The following is a 20,846-nucleotide window of genomic DNA, read 5'->3' on the forward strand; positions in this document are numbered from 1 at the left end:
ATCAACAGTAAAAATGACAAATTTTACCTCTTCCCAACAGGGAAAACCACCAACAATCAAAAATGCATGATTATATGGTGTCATGGCTTTGCAATCAAAAAATGTGGTTTAATGGAAGTCAATGGGGCAAAAACAGCCACGAACAGTAAATGAGGGAGAACAAGTTAAAATCTGATGCTGCACAAAAACTAACAATGCATCAAAACCAATGTTGTTTCTAATCTTTGACATGTCCAAGACTGATAAAAGGTAAAAAAAAAAAAAAAAATCCAGTCCACAATCACATTTTATATTGAAAATAAATAATTTTGTGTACAGTAATGCATGTCTACTTATTTATTGACACCATTAGGAACTGGCATTAAAAAAAAACAGGACGTTAGTTTACAGAAATTAGGTTTTTTTTATAATAAAGAATTTAATCATAATGTTAAATAAAGACGCGTTTCCATTTTCACTGGATCATAGCATTACAAATTAGAATAAAATGATAAAGTAGTGCAATATAAAGCCATGTTTCCATGATATATACATTTTCTTGATCTGTTATTCTTAAGGATTATGGAGATGTAGTTCTTCACTATTGCTAACTAAACCCCTTATTCCAGTTAGTTCAACCCCAAGATCACTGAAGTTGACATTCACCAACAAACAGAACAATGTTTTTAAAAAGCACAACAGAAAAATAGCTTACTTGTAGCGGTCTGTCCATTAAACTGTAATTGAAGAAAACAATGAAAATTGACACTTCATTTGTAAATACCACAGACAAATGATGTAGTATAAAATGTTTTTAATTCTCAAACCATCAAACAACCACAATTAACAGAAGTAAAAAAGGAATCCCCACCAAACCCCTGGAACAATAAAATAAAATACACAAAATGGAAAAGAGGCTTTTAGGGCATGATCATAAGAAAATAAAATGGGAGGTTCTCTCTTCCGCCGTCACAGAAACTACACTGAGACACAGAGAGCTGTACAACCACCACCATTCACTTCAGCACACAACTAGCTCATCTGGACTGCTCAACTAGAGAGAGAGAGAGAGAGAGAGAGAAAGAAAAAAAAGCAGCATTAGTAGTAGGGATTAGACTGGGTAAAACCAGCCTGATCTGCCAGCAATTTGATTTCGCTCTGCAGATCAGGCTGGAAAACTGTACATTTATTTCTTGTTTCGGTTCCAAATTTGCGGGAACCAATCACAAACTGGCTTATCCACCTGGCACGCTATTTGCGGGTTTAACCCACTGACGATTGAGAAGCGCACACTCTGGGTTTGGGCCACATTCCGAGCCCGTATTTATCGACGGTACACCATTGCCGATAACTATATAAAAATAAAAATTTGGACCAATATCAGTGCAGCGAGAGCTGATCTTGATCAAGTGACACTGTTACTACAAAGCGCTAAGAGATCCAGTAAAGAAATCATTTCAATTCACCACTGAAGTAATAACATTAACTGCGAGATCCAGTGAGAAGCATTCAAATGTCTGTTATTAACGGATCAAACAGCGCTGATGTGGAAACCAGGAGACACATTGTGCAATGAATGAACTAGTTATAGGCTTTAAGTCCACAGTAACACTAACTGTAAGGTAACCATGGAAGTTTGGTAGGAATAGTAAAATGATTTCAAGTACGTCACATCTTTTTCCAGCACTTCAAAAATCAGATATTATCATATTTAAATGTTATTTTTAATGTGATGACCAAAACATTATTTGTTAATCCTTCAAAGATTACGGCCATTTATAAAACTAAGTTTCAAGATGTAGAAAAACTCATAATTTATATTTTTTTAAATCAAGGACATTTCTTTGGCATTTCTTTCTTTTTGCTGTATCGAAAATGACAACCGTGACACCACTGTCTTGTATCGAACCGTGAATTTTGTGAACCGTTCCACCCCTACTTATTACAGATGTTGATCTATCTCAAAGTTCGCCTTGATTGTTCTACGTTTACACTTTTACATTGCAAACATTTTGTAACATTTTAAGTTCATTAGTTTCTTTAACGCTTACTTTATCTTAATAAATGACAAAGATATTTTTGTGTACATTTTATTTTTGACTGCTAAAACCAATATAATTTGTTGTTTGCCTTAATGTGAATAATTTAAAAAGTGGTTAAAATTCAAACTTTTTTACTTGTCTTTAAAAAAAAAAAAAAAGTTAGTCAATAATTATCAATACCGAACGATATGAAACATTATCATGATAGTTTTTTTCGCTATATCGCACAGCCCTATAAAACATTTTAGCCGATTGTCCACCCGTTTTCTCAATTTATAATGAAGCAGTGTGTAGTTCGCAAGTTAATGAGGTATAGATCGCTTAAAAAAAAAAAAAAACTATTCGTTTTGGATTAGCAGATACTCTAGGTATTATCAGGCCATCTCCATCTTAAACGCATTTTTAAAAAAAAACAACAACTAGAACATTTAAATGCACATTTCTTACTGTAGGTGGAGATGTCAATTTCCTCAGGCAACTCAGCTACGTTGACTTCAAACCGGTCCTGCACATCATTCAGGATCTTTGCATCAGTCTCATCTGATACGAAGGTGACCGCCAATCCTTTTGTGCCAAACCTACCAGCACGAGCAACCTAAAAGATAGAATAAGTTTAACACTCTTAAGTTGTCCATGTTTCCAAGCCCAGTCCTAGTTTTAATCTTGAGGTTGGGCAGTTATTACACTTAGTATTGGTGAAAAATAGAATGCCACAGTGCATGATGCATAAATACCCTGTGTAGGTATGTGTCTGAGTCCTCAGGCATGTCATAGTTGAAAACTATATTAACACGCTCAATATCCATCCCACGGCCAAACAGATTCGTAGCCACCAGGATCCGCCGTTGAAAATCTTTAAACTGTTGATACCGAGACAATCTGCAGGGGAGAGAATGAGAATAATTTCAGAATTTGCATTTCTCACCCAACCATTGCAATATCATGGGATCAACAAGTGTCTTACCTTTCTTCCTGAACCATTCCCCTGTGGATCGCAATGGCGGGAAAATTCTGTTCCACCAGCAGCTGTGACAGAGCCACACAGCGAGGAACTGACTTGACAAATATCACCACCTATAATACATCCAAACAAAGCATTTGAGTTGACAAGGGCCCACTTTCAAAGCAAATGACTGTAAAAACGTGATGAAATGACAGTCACCTGGTTGAACTCAAGAACGTCAAGAAGGTCAAACAGTTTGCGGTTCTTTTCACTGTCTTTCAGTTTGACATAGTATTGCTGAAGACCATGCAGCGTAAGCTTAGTCTCATCATCAACAAACACCTCCATTGGCTGTAAGAAGAGAAGAACCTTTACATTTCAGAACACCTTGGATCAAACGATATCCGATTAGTTTGAGGACCGTGGGTACACCCATAGACAAAACTGCACAACCCTAATTAAAATTGAAAATTAAAACGCATTTATAAGAAGAGGAGAAAAGGATGACTCACATCTTGCATGAATTTGCGACAGACCGGTCTGATCTCTTTGCTTAATGTGGCACTGAACATCATGCACTGCTTCTCGTGAGGCGTCAGTCTGAAGATATCCTGGACATCCCGTCTCATATCTAATACACAAATCACACACAGTTAGACCTCTGGTGAATGGGAAAACATATACCTCCATATAGCAGCCCATGCAATAATGCATTTATAAAAACAAAACACACCCAGCTGCTCCAGCATTTTGTCACATTCATCCAAAACAAAGTGTTTGACATTTTTGAGGTTCAAGGTCTTGTTGCGAATAAGGGCAAGGATCCTCCCTGGTGTTCCCACCACAATGTGAGGGCAGCTCTTCTTCAACACATCCTCATCCTTTTTTATGGACAAGCCACCGAAGAAGACGGCACACTTAACGCTGGACATGTACTTGGAGAAGCGCTCGTACTCTTTGCTGATCTGGAAGGCCAGTTCACGTGTGTGGCACATAACCAACACAGAAACCTGCAGAGAAGACAATGACAAAATGGCGGTTTTAAAAATGTAGTTGGCTTCGCCATCCATAACTACAACAAGAATTGATACTAGTTTTTAATCCAAGACAACAGTCTGCAACGGGATAGAAAACCACAGCATAGACCCAGATGAAGACGAATTCTAGTCCACTACTGTTTTTTTTCTTGCAAGTGGGAAGTTTTATGCTAAACCTAAAAAGAATTCTTAGATCAATAGAGAAATAAAGAATTTATTGGAACAATGTTAGTCCGGCCAATCTTACACAGAGGCAAAAAGTTAAGCAAACAAGCTTACTTGCTTATCTAGCTTGTGACAATGTGCCGCAACATTCCTTGACAATATATCCGTTTTGAGATAGTAGTGCAATTAACACACCTGCCCATCGACTGGCTCAATCTGTTGGAGTGTGGCAAGCACAAATACGGCAGTTTTTCCCATACCAGACTTTGCCTGGCACAAGATGTCCATGCCCAGGATGGCTTGTGGAATGCACTCATGCTGGACTAAGGAAAGGAGAAAAACAAACACATTAAGAAAATTAAAATTACATAAAAAAATTATGTAAAATAAATAAGGAGCTTGAACAAAGAATAAAGTAGGAGTCAATTAAAAAAAATTGTGTGACCTGAACAAGAATACTCTAAAGACCCTTTCACACAGAGATTCCGTAAAATACACGGATAATGTGTCCCGGGATCGTTTGATTTTGGTTCGTTCACACTGCCAGTGATTTTATGGAATCTGTGAGTGCGTTCACACACATCCCGTAAAAAATGACGTGACGTCAGGATGTGTTGTAGAAAGGCCAGTCTAATCTTCCGTTACCGGTCTTTCCTTTGTAGTCATGCACTTGGTGGATTTTATTACGCAGCGTCTTAAGTTTACTAATGATCTGCGCTTTCGATCTCGAGAAACACGCTTGAGCATTTTTACCCAGATTCGGTCGTACACTAACGCATTGCGTACCGTTCCACAAAGCTGGCGAACGATCTCAGCTTCAGCGCGGATAGTAAGGAGTCCCTGGTCTCGGCTTCATTCTATTTTGCAGACATTTTTTCGTTCTTTCTTTGCTGATGACGAACACAAACTTTATTCTAAGTAGTGTTGTCAAAAGACCCGGTACTTCGGTACCATTTCGTTACTAAAAAAAATTAAATTGTTACGGTACCAGCTTTTCTTAAGTACCGGTGGTACCAATGTATCGGATTAATCCGGTTCTTGACGCGCTGTCCGAACGGTGCACAGTTGCGTCCTCTTCATAAACACACTGAGATATGCGACCGGCGGCGCTGCTAATGCGGTTTCTCTGAATCCACTTGTTGACCAGAAAGAAGGAGAGAGCCGTTCACATAGCGCGTTTTTTGCGCGTGCAAATTCGTTTTCCAGGCGCGCCTCTGTTCATGGTTGCATAGCAACGGCAGACGCAACAGGAAAGCACGTGCTTGTGGAAAGGAGAAAGCGGTGCAAACTGCGCTCTCGATGATGACGAGGAAGTATCAAAAAAATAATTGATTTCTAGCCCTTGCATTAGCAAGGGCTAGAAATGCCCTTGCTAATATATATACTAATATATATATATATATATATATATATATATATATATATATATATATATATATATATATATATGCTATATATCTACTAGATATATTCATTGAGATGAGAAATAAAAAGCCGCCCTGTGCAGCTGTTCGGCTGAGCTTTCCATGTTGTTACGGAAAGACCGCTGGTTTTTGTCACATGACCTGTTGAGATGCATTGAAGTGCATCCCACTGAATTTGCATGCGCATAAAACGCGATATGTGAACGGCCCCTAAAGTGGTATCGTGTGCGGTTGTATCTTGTTTAAAAGGCCTTTTAAATATGAACGTAGTTTTGGATTAAATAAAAGGACAGTCAAGTCAAATAAAACACGTTTTATCTCCTGTTTAGTTGGTAACACTACATTGAGATACCATTAACATTACTTCATGCCTTATCTAACATCAACACATTGAGTGAACAATATATTTTTACAACATTATTGTATGTTTGTGAATGTTATTTAATACAAACACTTTTACAACTTTTGATTTTAAAAATGTATTAGTAGGCTACATTTTTAAATTACCCCAAGGAGAATAATTGCTTCAGTGCATAACTGTTGTTAGGTCATTTTATCTAATGTTATCTAACAAATGGATATACACTTTAATATATGCAAATTTAATCAAAATTAGCTTTGGTACCGAAATTGGTACCGAGAACCGTGGATTTTCACAGGTATCGGTACCGAATACTGAAATTTTGGTACCGTGACAACACTAATTCTAAGAGCAACAAAATACCCTTTTACTGCATTGGTCCTGGCTTTTGTTCACACAGGGCACGTTCCGGGACTGATCCCGGCAATGTTACTAGGTCCCCATCCCGGCATCGATCCTGGGATGTGTTTGCGTTCACACAGAAGGCACTCTAGCAATTTTACAGCAATTTCCCAGGATCAACGCACTGTGTGACAGGGGCTTAAAAAACATCTGAACAAACAATTTACGTTGCACAATGTTGTACAAGTTCCCAGCATGCATTGCAGCTTGAGAAAAAAAATTAGTCAAAGTAAATTTATCATTACTGCAAGTTAGCTTTCGTTCAGTTCAGAGTTTATATTTTTACCAAATTAGCATTTGTTCAAAACATTTTTGAGGTATAGGTGAAATGTAAAATATTTTCCCAAAATGTGCCCAAATATCTGTAATAAGTTTGCTAGGGATGCTCCAATTGATCGGCTACCGATCGCTGTTGGCTGATAATTGCTTCTAATGACTCGATCTGTGATCTCTCAATTTGCCAATCTCAGAAACCGATTTCATGTGGAGGACGCATAAAGCCTGCCGTGAGAGGTATGGCATAAATGACATGCTTGCAGCAGTTCCATCTGCATTTCTGTAATGCTGAAGGTGAGGTACAATTCAAACATCTTTATTAAATAACTTGACAAATCAGTAATTTGAAAACTTTCTGTGAGACGCAACTTCTCAAACAGCATGAGTGAATCAGTGCCTCTGAACAAATGGCTTATCATCACATCTGCACTACACGAGAGCTGCAAGGTTGGCAAAATTGACACTTGCACAGTCGTTTCATCACTATAGTTAACAATTTACACATCTTTTTAAATCTTCCCAATTTAAACAAAGCGTTCAGCACTTGCGCACTCTTTGAGAGTCGTGCACACAAAGCCACTTCACAAATACTAAATAGAGTTATTTTTATTGCCAATTGTGACAAATGGGAGTGCTCACCCAAAAATGAAAATATGGGTAACCAAAACTAGCCTAGTTGACACCAGACCCTTCTCAGTTGTAACAGAATGGGTCTGGGGAAGGTTAATTCACAGCCCATTTCAAAAGGGAAGTCACCAACGGACGTCGCTCAAACGCCTCTGGGGCCTCATCCACACTACTGCGTTTTAGTTTAGAAACGGAGAATTAAAACGAATACGATCTCAGTCCACACCAGCGTTTTAGCTGCGTATTAGAATTGATCTCAGTCCACATTAAAACAACTGAAAAGGCGGATCACGTGACTATTCACCAACACGGGGCATGCGCGTGCCAGTGTAAACAGGCGCATGTAGGCAGTTATAGCACTGTAAAATGCAGAATTTACTTGCACAACAGCTGCTAGCAAAGACATCAACATCAGTAACGCTTATAATTCGTTATCCATGTTGCAGTCACTAACGTTACGTAGTCCAGGCTGTTTTTGTACGTTTTCTTCCAGGGAACGGGTCATGTGATGGGTGTCTGACGAATCAGGGAAGGATACGCCATGACTGATGACACCCAATCATAGAGCCGAGCGTGAGCCTCTGCGTCATCGTTTCTAAAGTCCTCCGTTTTGACCCGTCTTCACTAAAAGGCCCTCCGGAGATTCAAAACGCAAAACGGGGTCGGAGCGTTTTTAAACTTCTCCGTTTTAGGTCTTCGTTTTGCCATTGTAGTCTGGACGGGAGGTGCAAACGTAGCAAAAGGTCTCCGTTTCTAAACGAAAACGCAGTAGTGTGGATGGGGCCTGGGTGCAATTGGATAGACCTAAAACCAATCAGAGCAAACGTCATTGTGTAAAGCCCGCCTCAACGTTTGTGATTGGTGGCTCGATTTGGGGAAAAAAGGAAATGGGCTTGAATGGGCTCTCTGCCAGACTGACTTGCAGAGCAAATCTCAAATATGCCACAAGTTCATCAGGGTTTTCCCAGGCTATAACAAAACAGTTGATGGGCCATATTGACATCCATAATATAGAGAAAATAATACTATGGAAGTTAATGGGGCTTGTTTTATTTTTGGGTGAACTATCCCCTTAAATAGTTCAATACACAAATGTACAAAATTACGGTCTTGGCGATATTCACATAAAAAGTCTGTTTTCTTTAAGTGTAAAAAAAAAAAAAAAAAAAAAAAAAAACTGTCAAAGCCCTAATCATTGTTTTGTCTCAAGGTGCTTGAACGAAGGTCTAATCATGGCTTAATCTAAGCCCTGTAAAATCAGGCCAGAGATGCACCCATGACCAGCCGATATCAAATGAAAAATATCGGCATATCGGCCAAACGCATGAAAAAGGCATGTTAAAACATTATCAAAACACTATTCTATTTTAATGACAAAAGTTCAAATAAAGAGCAATTGACCAGTAAGGGCCATTAGTTTGTTAAAATCGTATCGGCCAAAAAACTAAATCCTATCGGTCCATCCCTTAATACTTAACTTTATGCAGTTATATGGCAGTGTACTCTAAAACCATTCAACTTTTACACAAATCCTCACCCTCAGAAGGATGCTCAAAGCCACAGTCGACGATCGCTCGGAGCAACTCTGGTTTCAGGAGGAAATCGCGGAAGCCGGAGCTGTGAATGGAGACGTAGGAGCCCTTCACCTCCTTCTTGCCGGCTGGGACGACACTGTCCACGGCGGTCTGCGGCTCCTCGTCTTCCTCGTAGTCCAACAGCTCATTATCAACATCGTTTTCGGCCATAGTAACTTTGGGAGCAACAAGAGGGAACGCGGAGATGTAAATAACAGGGTTATGCCAACTATACAGATCAATACTTGCACGAAAAAAAATGCTGTTCACAGTTTTTAAAAAGCCTAAGCTAATGAATGGAGTTAATAAGGCATTATGCGGCTCATCAAAATTATATTTAACGTTAAATGATCACTTATATTGTTATTTTTTATCAGTTCTACTTACACAAGGTTAAAGCTGAAACGGTTAACCATGATAAAAGTTGCTATACACGTCCAACCTGCTCGAATGAGCCGATTGACTGCCTGCCGCTCAGCGTGTAGACAATAGAGCCGCCATTCACTGTCCCATCTAAACCTATCTTCTGATCTGAACCAGCGACACAATCCGCATTTTTCAGTATGTATAATATCAATCACTGGGAAGTTTTATGATACATGGAAAGCCATGAAATACAAAACGGTTTAAACGGTGTTCGCGCTTAACTTGGGCTTTGAGCCTTGCTGCAGGCTGCACCGCTAGAGAAACGCGAGGTATCCAAGTTACAACTGTCCGTTTAGATACTTAGATTTTTTACTAAAATTATCTCCAAAATAAGGTTAAATCCGGAAGTAAATAGCATTAATTATCCTGCGTTTAACAGATGAAGGTTAGTAAATGTATAAGAAAAACCATAAATTACCTTTCAACGTTGGTAATGAATGTCGGCACTCAGGAATCGTGTGGTTAGGCCTTAAGTTTATAGCGCTTCCCGGACATAGAAACCGAGCTCTCCCATTGGCTGTATTCAACGTCAATGATAGTTGGGAAGAAGCGCATACCTGCGATTGGGTAACACAAATGCGCGTCGGTGTTGTGGGCGGGTTCAAAAACCAGTCGCCAGCCTTCATACTCTAAAATGGCCACACGATGTCACTATATGCATTCTGATTTTTGGCCTTCAATGACAAACGTTTATGGTATAAGTATAAACCATGGGTATAAACAGTGCGACCTAAAACTCGAAGACCTCATTAAAAATATATAAGTTTTCCCCTTTAAATGGTTTTGGAATTTTGAAAACCGAAAAAATAATACTTTATAAAATATATATATTTATGTTTATACAACACTAAAGCCAGAATAAACTAAGCTTTGTTGTCATATTTGTCAGATTTCCAATATTAACAAGGCATTAAAATAGACAAAATGGCTGCCTAATTTGGAAACAAATAAAACATAAAACAAAATAGTTATGGAATTAATTTATAGGCTATATAAATTATAGAGTATATACATTACAAATAAATTACTAAAATATAAATGCCTACTATCCCCCATGTAAATATGTGACACTGACTGAACTCAGGTTAAATTTCCTGAAATGTGACATTCTGAAATTCTGAAACATTTTCAGTTAAATTTTTCACCAAAAGTGTTACTGATAATCTATCATTTGTAATGAAAATTCAAAACAAGAACATTTTCGCTAGTGATTTCACAAAGTATACAACCATGTAGAATTCTATAACTATGTCTATTCACTTAACAAAGAGAAGAGCGGATCATTAATTACCTTCAAATATTACATTTCATAAATTTTATGATATAAAAAGAAAAGGCCTCTAGAATTTGCCATTTTGTATATGATTTATGAGACGTTTATAGTATATATTATCGTGAACAAAACAATAACGTTGCTCATCTTTAGAAGATAATAAACCGGTCGAAACTGTCTGAACAGTAACACCAATCAAAACCGCAACATCACCTGCCCGCTAACCCACTGTGGCGGAGGTTAAGAAAAATAAAGGATTGGTGGGATGAGCTGTCAATCATGGCTATTCCAGTTTAGTCTATCCTCCTATTGGTCAAACGTTTGTCAATCGCATGAGATCCGCCGACGTTAGAACATTGTACTACGGTTCATTTTGAACCTGACCGTGAAATAAACGGAAAACAGATGCACATTGTGGATTGGTTGTCATCGAGTATTTATTGTAATAACATAGATTGTGATTAATATATCAGCATTTTTATTAAATCACGGCAGAGGTAGTAGGCGGGACCTGGGCGGGGTTTTCTCTTGTAGGCGTCGACCGCAGCTCTCCTTGAGGAAGCTCGCCCTGACGACTCATATTTTCCTCTAGATGAGCATCCACATCCAATAAATCCAATATGGTGCCCTATTCATCTCCTGCCTTACCGTAGTGGTCCAACGGCTTCGTACAAGAAAGGATTGCCGATATCTGCCGGTTTTGTGACCGATCATCTTATGACAAGATCGCCGGAGCAGCTTCAGTAATGAGACCGAAATTCAGGTGGGCATTGCTCTATGCATTTTCCATCACTGACAGTGTGTGGTGGCTGGTTTATTATGTGTGCACTCATCCATTGGCATACAAGCATTATTTAAAAAAATGTAAATTAGGGTGATATGTCATAGCGAGTCTAGGGAAAAGCGGGGAAATTCCTGCGCATCACACTCGTGCTCCCATCTCTGGACCAGCAGCGCTGATTTGCCTGCCCATCTGCTAGTTGCCATGGGGGAAAAATCTTCATCCACACCCCTTATTATCGTATACGGAAGCAAATGTGATTGTGACCTAATTTAATATAGTCTTCAAAATAGCCTACATTGCGTTTAAGGATTGTGCTTTGAATTCAGTGCAGCTATTCTCCTTTGCAAAGGCGCTTGCATTTAATGTCAATAACGCTGCACAATCAGAACAGTCATATCACCAAAAAATCCCTTCGCAATAGCAAATTTAATGTGTTACTAATCCATTGCACACCTATAGTAAGAACTGGCATCCCCCCTGCTGGTGCATTTGCATGCGGTTTTGCTGAGTCCGGACTACAGGCTTTATTGTAGTTGCATATAACAGTCGTTGACCATCGGCTAACATCTTCTTGAAAGACCTGAAGTGAAGAGCTTGTTATATTTTATATATCGCGATGTGAAGCGTAAACATGCATCATGGCTGTCATGCACATTTCATATTTTTGCCATTGACATTTTGGAAAATATGCCTTGGTGAGCTGTTATGTTCTTTTATTTTGGTTTGTTACAGTTTAAGAGATTAATTGTCTGGCTCTTCCTAATGATTAAGGGCAGTCTGATTACATGTTTTGGTAGGGAGGAGGAGAGTTTACTTGTTTGAGTCAGTATTTAATGAATAGACTGTGGATGTGCTACCAGCTAAGAAAAAAAAAGTTTGTGGGATCTCTTGTTGTTTTTGTAATTTTCTTTTTAATTCATGATTATATAATTAGATAAATCTGTATGAGCAAAAAAAATTAACCATTGTAACCATTACATTTTTTAAAGAGCCAGACCTGATAAGATAATAGTAACCTCATCATCTCAGTCCTCTTCATCAAGGCCGTAACTTTGTCTTGGTTTTGTTTTTGTTTTTGTTTTGTTTGTTTTTTGGGGGGGGTTTTTTGGGGGGGGGGGGTAGTAAATGCCATATAAAACAGTAAAACAACTAGAATTTATTGTTAAGTATTTTAAACTATTTGCAAATAATATTCACATATTCACTCTTAAACTTGTGCCTAACATGCTGAAAAGGTCTCTGTTTATGTTTCTAATCTCATCACATTCAATTATAATATTAAATGAATGCCATGAATAATAGCCTATATTTACTATATTTGATTTTTTAAAAATTGAGTTGGGCAAACAGGGCTATTTACCCCGGTGCGCCTTTAGTCCCATTGTACCCTACTGTCAGCTGTTTAACATTTCTGTCTTAAAACAGTTAAGTCAAATTAAATGTTTAGCTAGCTATTTACATCTTACCTCGCACTCTTTCACTTTTAAAACTAAAGTGTTGTGCTGCAATTCATTCTCGGCTAATCTGTGAACGCTCAAGCCTTCTTTGTTTTGATTGACCACCTCACCTCACTAGCCTAATCCAGGCGTCCGACAGGTTGTGTGAACTCTAAAGACATTAGAGAAGATTATGATTTGCTTGGGGTTCCAGCTTAACCCGGTCATGCTGCGTCAGTAGCCTACTCGTTTGGTGAAACAGTTACTAGGACTCAGGTTATTGTAGACATGGTACAGTAACGGAAAAAAAACAAATGACTGAACTGGAAATTCATATAACCTCTCTGAGGGTTGACGACGTATTGGCTGGTTAGCATGGTCCAGTTAGCCACTGTTGGTAGTAGTCAAACTTGACATTGCTGGACCATTCCACAACAAAAAATATCCTTCTCTATAGGCGGCTTTCGAAAACTATGTATTCTGAGGGAATAGTTTTTTTAGCAAGTAACATATACATTAGCCATATTTATCTATTTATATTTTACCCAGTCTGCTGATGGTCTTGTGATCCAGTCAGCATTGTTATGACATTATTGCCTTGCAGCTCCAGAGTACTTCTATAGCATTTACAATTTGGATGATTGGCACACAAATGTTCTGAATTTAGTGCCCATGAGCAAAGACTGCAGATTTCAAAGCGCATACTTCAACTGGGTCCTGTGCTGTTTTGGAAATGTTAACAGATTTTTCCATGTAATGGAAAACTCTTTCGATCTCTCGGTTTATACTAATATAAACAAACGGTGGACACGTTTTTGTTCTAATGGCTGCACTTCATTCTGTGTTTCTTTGAAATGACATCATGATTTACATACAGTGCTTGATTGGTCATGTGAACTGTGAATGGTAAACTGATATGGTTACTGTTGTGATTTCATCAGGACAAACAAGCCGTTATGTAGTACACATGCCCTAGAGAGCCAGAGAGAAAGGCATTATCCGCCCTCTGCGACCTCTTTTACTCGCCGTATCTCTCTTTTCCTTTCTGTATTTGTGTTGAAGTGTTCTGGCACTGTCACACTTTCTCTTGGTTTACAGCTGCTGGCTAACTTCACGTCATCATTTCGAATGTGAAGGCTGGGCTTACCCTGCATGTATTTTGAAGGTTTTGAGTGTGTCTGACAGAGAAATTATGACTTCGCTTCAGAGCAGCTGGGGCTCATTGATCATGACGATCATAACGGGCCTGTACGTTTTCCTGTTTCCATCCGCTGCTGTTTGTTGGGTTTTACTTAGTCATACTAATTTGAATTCACTGCAGCTGCACAGCAGATGTCTTATTCTTTTTCTGCCATCTAAATTGTTTATTAGCCTCATTTTATTTCCTGTGTCAAAGAAAATAAAAGTTTTTGTTGTTGTTATGACTGTGATTGTTCTGGTAGATTTTATGTAGTATATTTTATAAAAATAAAAAATAAATAATCAAAACCACTTTGTAGGGCTGATTGATTATGACAAATATCATAGTCACAGGTATTTTAGTCGATATTGTAACCACGTTTATTTAACATTTGGGGTGGGAGAAAAAAAATTCTTAAAGCATTGCGATTCTCTCTTTAACAATTCTGTTAAATTTTAGAATAGATTCTGAGATTAGTTTTTTAACCGCAGATGCGAGATTGCACTATATGTGCTAAAAACAGCCGTATTCTTCTTGCTTCCAATTCCACAAACAAACACAAACAAAAACCCTTGAACCTTCCATAAAATATTCTTCTATACATTTCGCAAGGGTTGTAGGATGAAGGTCAAGTCACCTTTATTTGTATAGCGCTTTTTACAATACAGATTGTATCAAAGCAGATTCACAGTGATAACATGAAAATAATACAACAAAGTTTGTTTCTAGAAGAAAATTGCATCATCGTCCACTTTAAGTAAGGCAGATCAATAATATTGTTGAATAATAAATGTCCCCAACTAAGCAAATCAAAATCCATGGCAAACAGTGGCAAGGAACCAAAACTCCATCAGCTAACAGAATGGAGAAAAAAACCTTGGGAGAAACCGGGCTCAGTCGGGGGTCAGTTCTCCTCTGGCCAACGAGCGAACAGTGTATGAATATGATTCAGGCAACATTACAGGTCAGAAGTCAGATTGGATCAGAACAGTTAGGCCTAGACTATTTAACCATTTCCATCTGGTTGGAGGTCGGGGTCATCACGCCGGCTGGCACTTCAGGGATGCGTCATAGATGAGTCCAGGTGCAGGTCCACCATCTGATCTGTATACGGCCGGGATCACGTTGACTTCAGTAACAGGGAAGGGACTGGTTGACACTTCAGGACTGCGTTGTCATCGTGTCCAGAGTCAGACGCAGGTCCTTCATCAGATCTGGATACGGCCTGGAATCCGGCGGACTGCGGTAAACCTTGTTTAAATAGAGAGACTAATATTAGCGTAGATGCCATCCTTCTTATGATGTAACAAGTACATCAGGGAGTGTTCCCGGTTCCGGCTGACCTAAACTATGCAGCCTAAATTGAATTATAGAAGTCTGTGCTATGTGTATGCTAGGCCAAAGACATTCTAGATTTGAACTGACAGAGTGTGTCTGCTTCCTGGACAATGTTAGGAAAATTGTTCCAAAGTTTTGGTGCTAAATAGGAAAAGGCTACGCCAGCAGTCGATTTTGATATTCTAGGTATTATCAACTGGCCGGTATTTTGAGATACCGCGAAGATAGACAATAGATGCGAAGGACTATAATGCGCTAAGAGCTCGCTCAAGTACTGCGGAGCTAAACCATTTAGTGCTTTGTAAGTGATCAGCAATATTTTAAAATGTATACAATGTTTAATAGGGAGCCAATGCAGTGTTGACAGAATGGGGCTAATATGGTCATACTTCCTGGTTCTGGTAAGAACTCTAGCTGCTGCATTTTGGACCAGCTGTAGTTTGTTTATTAAGCGTGCAGGGCAACCACCCATAATAGCATTACAATAATCTTGCCTTGATGTCATAAATGCATGAACTAATTGTTCTGCATTTTTCATTGAGAGCATATGATGCAATTTAGTTATATTTTTAAGATGAAAAATGCGGTTTTACAGATGCTAGACACGTGACTTTCAAATGAAAGGTTGGTATCAAAGAGCACGCCCAGGTTCCTAAACGACGACGAAGACTTGACAGAGCAGCCATCAAGTGTTAGACCGTATTCTAGATTATTACGTGAGGAAGTTTTTTGTCCAATAATTAGAATCTCTGTTTTTTTTCAGAATTAAGGAGTAGGAAGTTGCAAGTCATCCCGTTTTTATATATCAGTTATGCTTTCCGTTAATTTTGTGAATTGGTAAGTTTCGTCAAGGTGTGAAGAAATATGGAGCTGCGTATCATCAGCATAACAGTGAAAACTAATGCCATGCTTCGTAATGATATCTCCTAAGGGTAGCATGTACAGAGTGAACAGCAACGGTCCTAGTACTGAGCCTTGTGGTACACCATACTGAACTTTTGATCGATAAGACATCTCTTCATTTACTGCCACAAACTGATAACGGTCAGATAAGAATGATTTAAACCATGCTAGTGCATTTCCACTAATGTCAACATCATTTTCGAGTCTATTTAAAAGAATATTGTGGTCGATAGTGTCAAATGCATCACTAAGATCCAGTAACACTAATAGAGAGATACAACCACGATCGGATCATAAGAGCAAATCATTTGTGACTCCAATGAGAGCTGTCTCAGTACTGTGGTACGGTCTTATTCCTGATTGAAAATCCTTGCAGATATCAATTCTTTCTAAAAAGAAAGATCTTTGACAGAAGTCAAAGTATCTAGTATCTTTGACAGAAAAGGTAGATTCCAGATCAGCCTGTAATTCTGTAGGATCAAGTTGTGTTATTTTAACATGTGGTTTAATCATAGCCAGCTTAAAACGTTTTGGTACGTATCCTAATGACAAAGACGAATGAATGATATTAAGAAGAGGATCTATGATCTCTGGAAGCATCTCTTTCAGTAGCTTAGTCGGTTATTGGTTCTAACATACATGTTTTTGATTTAGATGATTTAACAAGTTAAAAAAATTATTTATCTCCTATAGTAATGAATGAATAAAAATGTTCCTTAGGGAGACTACAATGCACTCCCTGATACGATACTGTAGTAGACGTTGCATAGTTATAATTTTATCCCTGATATTATCAATCTAATAAGTAAAGAAGTTCATAAAGTCATTACTGCTGTGCTGCTTGAAGCTTTATTTTTTGTTAATTTAGCCATTGTTTCAAATAAATACCTAGGGGTTGGTTTATTTTTTTCTAATAGGGTTGAAAAATAAGCAGATCTGGCATCTTTTACGGCCTCTCTATATGCAATCAAGGGTTTTTTTTTTTTTGAGGTAAGTAAATGATGAACGAATTTTCATTTTTGGGTGAACTAACCCTTTAATTTTGTGCTTTTAACACTTGCTAATATATAGCATCAAATCCATCAAGTCTGAAGTTTTTTTAATTGTTGACTGCGTGTTGGGTTGATCAATGAAATTGGCTGGTAGAACTTGTATTATATTTATACTTGTATTATATTTACATTCACATTTAAACATTTTGCAGCTGATCTGTTATTTCCAAGCCACAAATAAGGAACTTTTTATTGTATTATATTTTAGTTTTAAAGTAATTGCCCCATCATAACCATTTATTGTCCGCCAAACGCCATATTACAAACTTTTTTGCAATTTAGCTGATAAGGCAGTTGGCATGTGAATTATAAAGTGCTGTGAAGGAACTCGGTTACTGGGGAGAAAGTTTTAAGTTTAGAAGTAGGGATGCTCCGATTGATCGGCTGATAATCACATTCTATGACTCTATGACTAAATTTGGCCGATCTCACAAACCAATCGCAATTTGATGACGTAAAACCGATGCCAATGCACATGTAAACATTATGCAGATGAGGCTTTTGTGCCCCGTTCTACTTTGTAACTTGACAAAACATTAGTAAGCCGTACTTACCGTAGTAAATCGGCCATCTTTATTTAGAGCAGGTTATCTCGATTCAAATGAGCTCACAAACAGCACAACATGATGTGTCTATCACAGTGGCGTAACGAGTCAACACCGGGCCCTTAAGCAGGATTATCAAGGCGGGCCCCCCTACTACAACACGTGATGATGCTACACGCACAAAACGGCGCACCATAACACATTGTTACTGTTACTGTCACTGCTATATACACATAGGCCTAAGTCCAAATACATAAAAAATATGCTCACTTACATTATAGCTGCATTTTCCGGGCTTTCCTCTGTACGAAGCTGTCAGGTCATAGGTTTAGTTACCTATGTTCACGCGTGAACTCGACAATTGACTACTTTGGACAACCGAAAACAGGAACTAAATACAGGTATTTGCGCTGGCTGATATAACATCATTTTTATTCATATCTTTCACATCTACTGCAGTCAGATTCACTCGTGTTCACTCTGAAGGAATCACTCAACATGGCTGGGCACTTGTATGACACATCAAGGATGATAAGAGAAATAAAAGCAGGTTTAAAATTAGACCCCATTCAAGTCACAAATTTTAAAAAGAGGATAACACGGTGTAGGCAACACCGATTTTTGTCGTTGTTCTCTGTATTGACAGCACTCCAAATTTACTAAAAATTGAGCTCAATGTTAAAATTGACCGGAGTTCTCCTTTAAGATCCAGATAGCGCGCACGGGCATTCTCAATTGACAGTATGGCAAGTCCAGAGAGACGACTCTGTTCCATTGAGCTCCTGAGATAGCTTTTTATCAGTTTCAGTTTAGAAAAAGAACGCTCTGACAAAAAATTTGACGACTCCATATCTGTCTGCAATGCGCATGTTCACCCGGGGATTCCCCAGTCATTATTTATTCAAATCAATAAGCAAAAAATTAAAATGCTATCAGACTATTGTAGTAAAATGCGATAGGGGGACCCGCCTGGGCCTGTCAATCAATATCGTCCAGTCACGCGGGCGGGCCCCTGATTGGTCCGGGCCCGTAAGCAACCGCTTACCCTGCTTACCGATAGTTACGCCCCTGGTCTATCATGAGAAAATTCTCACGGAGTGACATGACATGCTGCTTGGCTGAAGCTATAGGACTTCTGGGATCCGATTGCGTCAATATCATGGCGCAGTGTTTTTCAATGTCATTTGAAAGTTCAACCAATTGAAACTGGATGTATAGAGACCAATCAGAGTGCGCATTGGATCGATCTCACAGATCGACAGGTCTTGATTTACCGTGTAGCCTAGAATGGGATTGCACAGCTGAAACAACGCTAGAAGATCATCACTCATCAACCAGGATTATATTATATATTATATAATATAACCATTCCAATGACTCCGAAGCTGTTAAGTTAAGTTAAAAAACCTGCATAGTACACCTTTGTCGGCTTTGAATTCTGGTTTGCGATCTGGTCACCCGTCTTTGTGTGGTAATATAAATTATTATTATTTTTTAAACAACCCCCCAACCACCGCCGGTAGTTGGTCCATTAACCAACTATTAAAAAAACTGCCACCATCACAGCCCTAAATATAATAAGATAACCTTGTTTGAAATACTATATTGACTGGGTTAAATAGAATTGCATTACATAAAAGAGACTAAAATACCATTTTCAATTACTAAAACTAGACTAAATGTCCTCAGTCTTTGTTGACTAAAACTAAACTAAATGTCATCAGTTTTCGTCGACTAAAACTTGACTAGACTAAAAAGAGTATGAACGTGACTAAAACTAACAAAAACGACAGCTTGACACAAAGACTAGACTAAAACTAAAATTAAAACAAGCCGCCAAAAACAACACTATACGCTGGTAGTGACAATACTCACTGACCAATCGGTGATCTGCAGTGTTTACACGTCACATTTTAGTATCGGTATGGCATGCTTGGAACCTCAACCGAGGTGGTACTATTTAAGCGAATCGTACCATGCAGTGGAAAAGCGCTATAAAACCATCAGATCAATTGTTTGAAGAGGTTTTGGGCTTTTGATAAAAAGGCTACCACGGTTCAGAATGCCATAACCTTTGATTGCTTTGAGATATGAACACCCAATTTTGCTGTTGACATGATTGTGAACAGGCAGTTGGGATGATTGACAGATGCAGTTGTTGACATGATTGTCAACAAGCCCAAACATGATTTTATGACCTGTCATATACTGTTTACTATCTAACAGTCATCATGTCAAGCACGAATATGAACAATAACTAAATAAATTGAATCTTTTGTTTGGGGTTTTCTCAGCAGTTGTAACCCCTCCAAACATGATCAAAATCTGTTTTCTTCCAAATTTGAAGTTTTCTATCAAATGAGACCAAGTACTTGATGATACCTTTTATTTTTTTGTAGAGTTATAAGCCACTTGAAATCGCATGAAATCATAAAATATGCCTTCAGGGTTTAAGGCGTTAACAGTGACCATCAACAGAGAGCTTACATGTCACTTATATTAAGCTGATTAGGATTGGTATTGGCCGATCATAATGACAAGCAATCGGTAGTTGGTATCGGCTGCAAAATTCCTGATCGGATCATCCCTATTTAGATGTTAAAGCATTTTTTTGTAGTACGTTCAAAGGGATTAGGATGTTCCAAACTTATAAAACTTGGTTAATCTTCAAAACACAAATTATTTATTTTTAATGAACCCTGAGACATATTGCCAGATCGCCCAAAACTAGCGACCAGTTCTGACCCAAATGATCTTAAAACGTTACTTTATAAGAATACATTTCCTCAGTTTTCTCTCCTTTTCTACCATTATATTTAGTGTCTCAACATAACCTGAACATAAGATTTCTGCTTTTTGTATGATAATAAACTGCAATTGAACTTAGGGATATTGTACACTCGGCCTGTTCCTGGAAATTATACTTTATCAGGGTCCCTGAAAAAGAATATTCTTGTTTATGATCTCTACTTGTAGTCTTGCGTATAGCCAGACCTTCAGACTGATGGCAGAAGGTCTGGACTCCATAGCAGCTTTCATTGGCCAAGGACCGGCCAAAAGCCTTCTGACTGACATGTAA

General features: G+C 38.4%; 2 protein-coding genes across 3 annotated transcripts in view; one reads left to right on the forward strand and one right to left on the reverse strand.

Moving 5' to 3' along the window:
- Positions 1 to 778: 778 nt before the first annotated feature.
- On the reverse strand, positions 779 to 9,806 carry ddx39aa (DEAD (Asp-Glu-Ala-Asp) box polypeptide 39Aa). Its single transcript, XM_079616680.1, has 10 exons — positions 9,675 to 9,806; positions 8,794 to 9,006; positions 4,362 to 4,489; positions 3,698 to 3,974; positions 3,477 to 3,595; positions 3,184 to 3,315; positions 2,986 to 3,095; positions 2,756 to 2,900; positions 2,469 to 2,616; positions 779 to 1,033 (listed from the first exon to the last, which is right to left on the reverse strand). The coding sequence occupies exons 2-10, from the start codon at positions 8,999 to 9,001 to the stop codon at positions 1,017 to 1,019; spliced, it is 1,284 nt and encodes a 427-aa protein (XP_079472806.1). The 5' UTR covers positions 9,002 to 9,006; positions 9,675 to 9,806; the 3' UTR covers positions 779 to 1,016.
- A 1,081-nt stretch (positions 9,807 to 10,887) lies between these two features.
- Positions 10,888 to 20,846, forward strand: part of evi5l (ecotropic viral integration site 5 like) — a 49,512-nt gene continuing 39,553 nt past the window's right edge. For both annotated transcript variants that reach the window (XM_079616684.1, XM_079616683.1), the window contains exon 1: positions 10,888 to 11,292. The gene's annotated coding sequence lies outside the window, so the exon portion shown is untranslated. The remainder of the gene's footprint in view (positions 11,293 to 20,846) is intronic.

Source organism: Phoxinus phoxinus (assembly GCF_949152265.1).
Source record: "Phoxinus phoxinus genome assembly, chromosome: 6".
Classification (NCBI taxonomy): domain Eukaryota; kingdom Metazoa; phylum Chordata; class Actinopteri; order Cypriniformes; family Leuciscidae; genus Phoxinus; species Phoxinus phoxinus.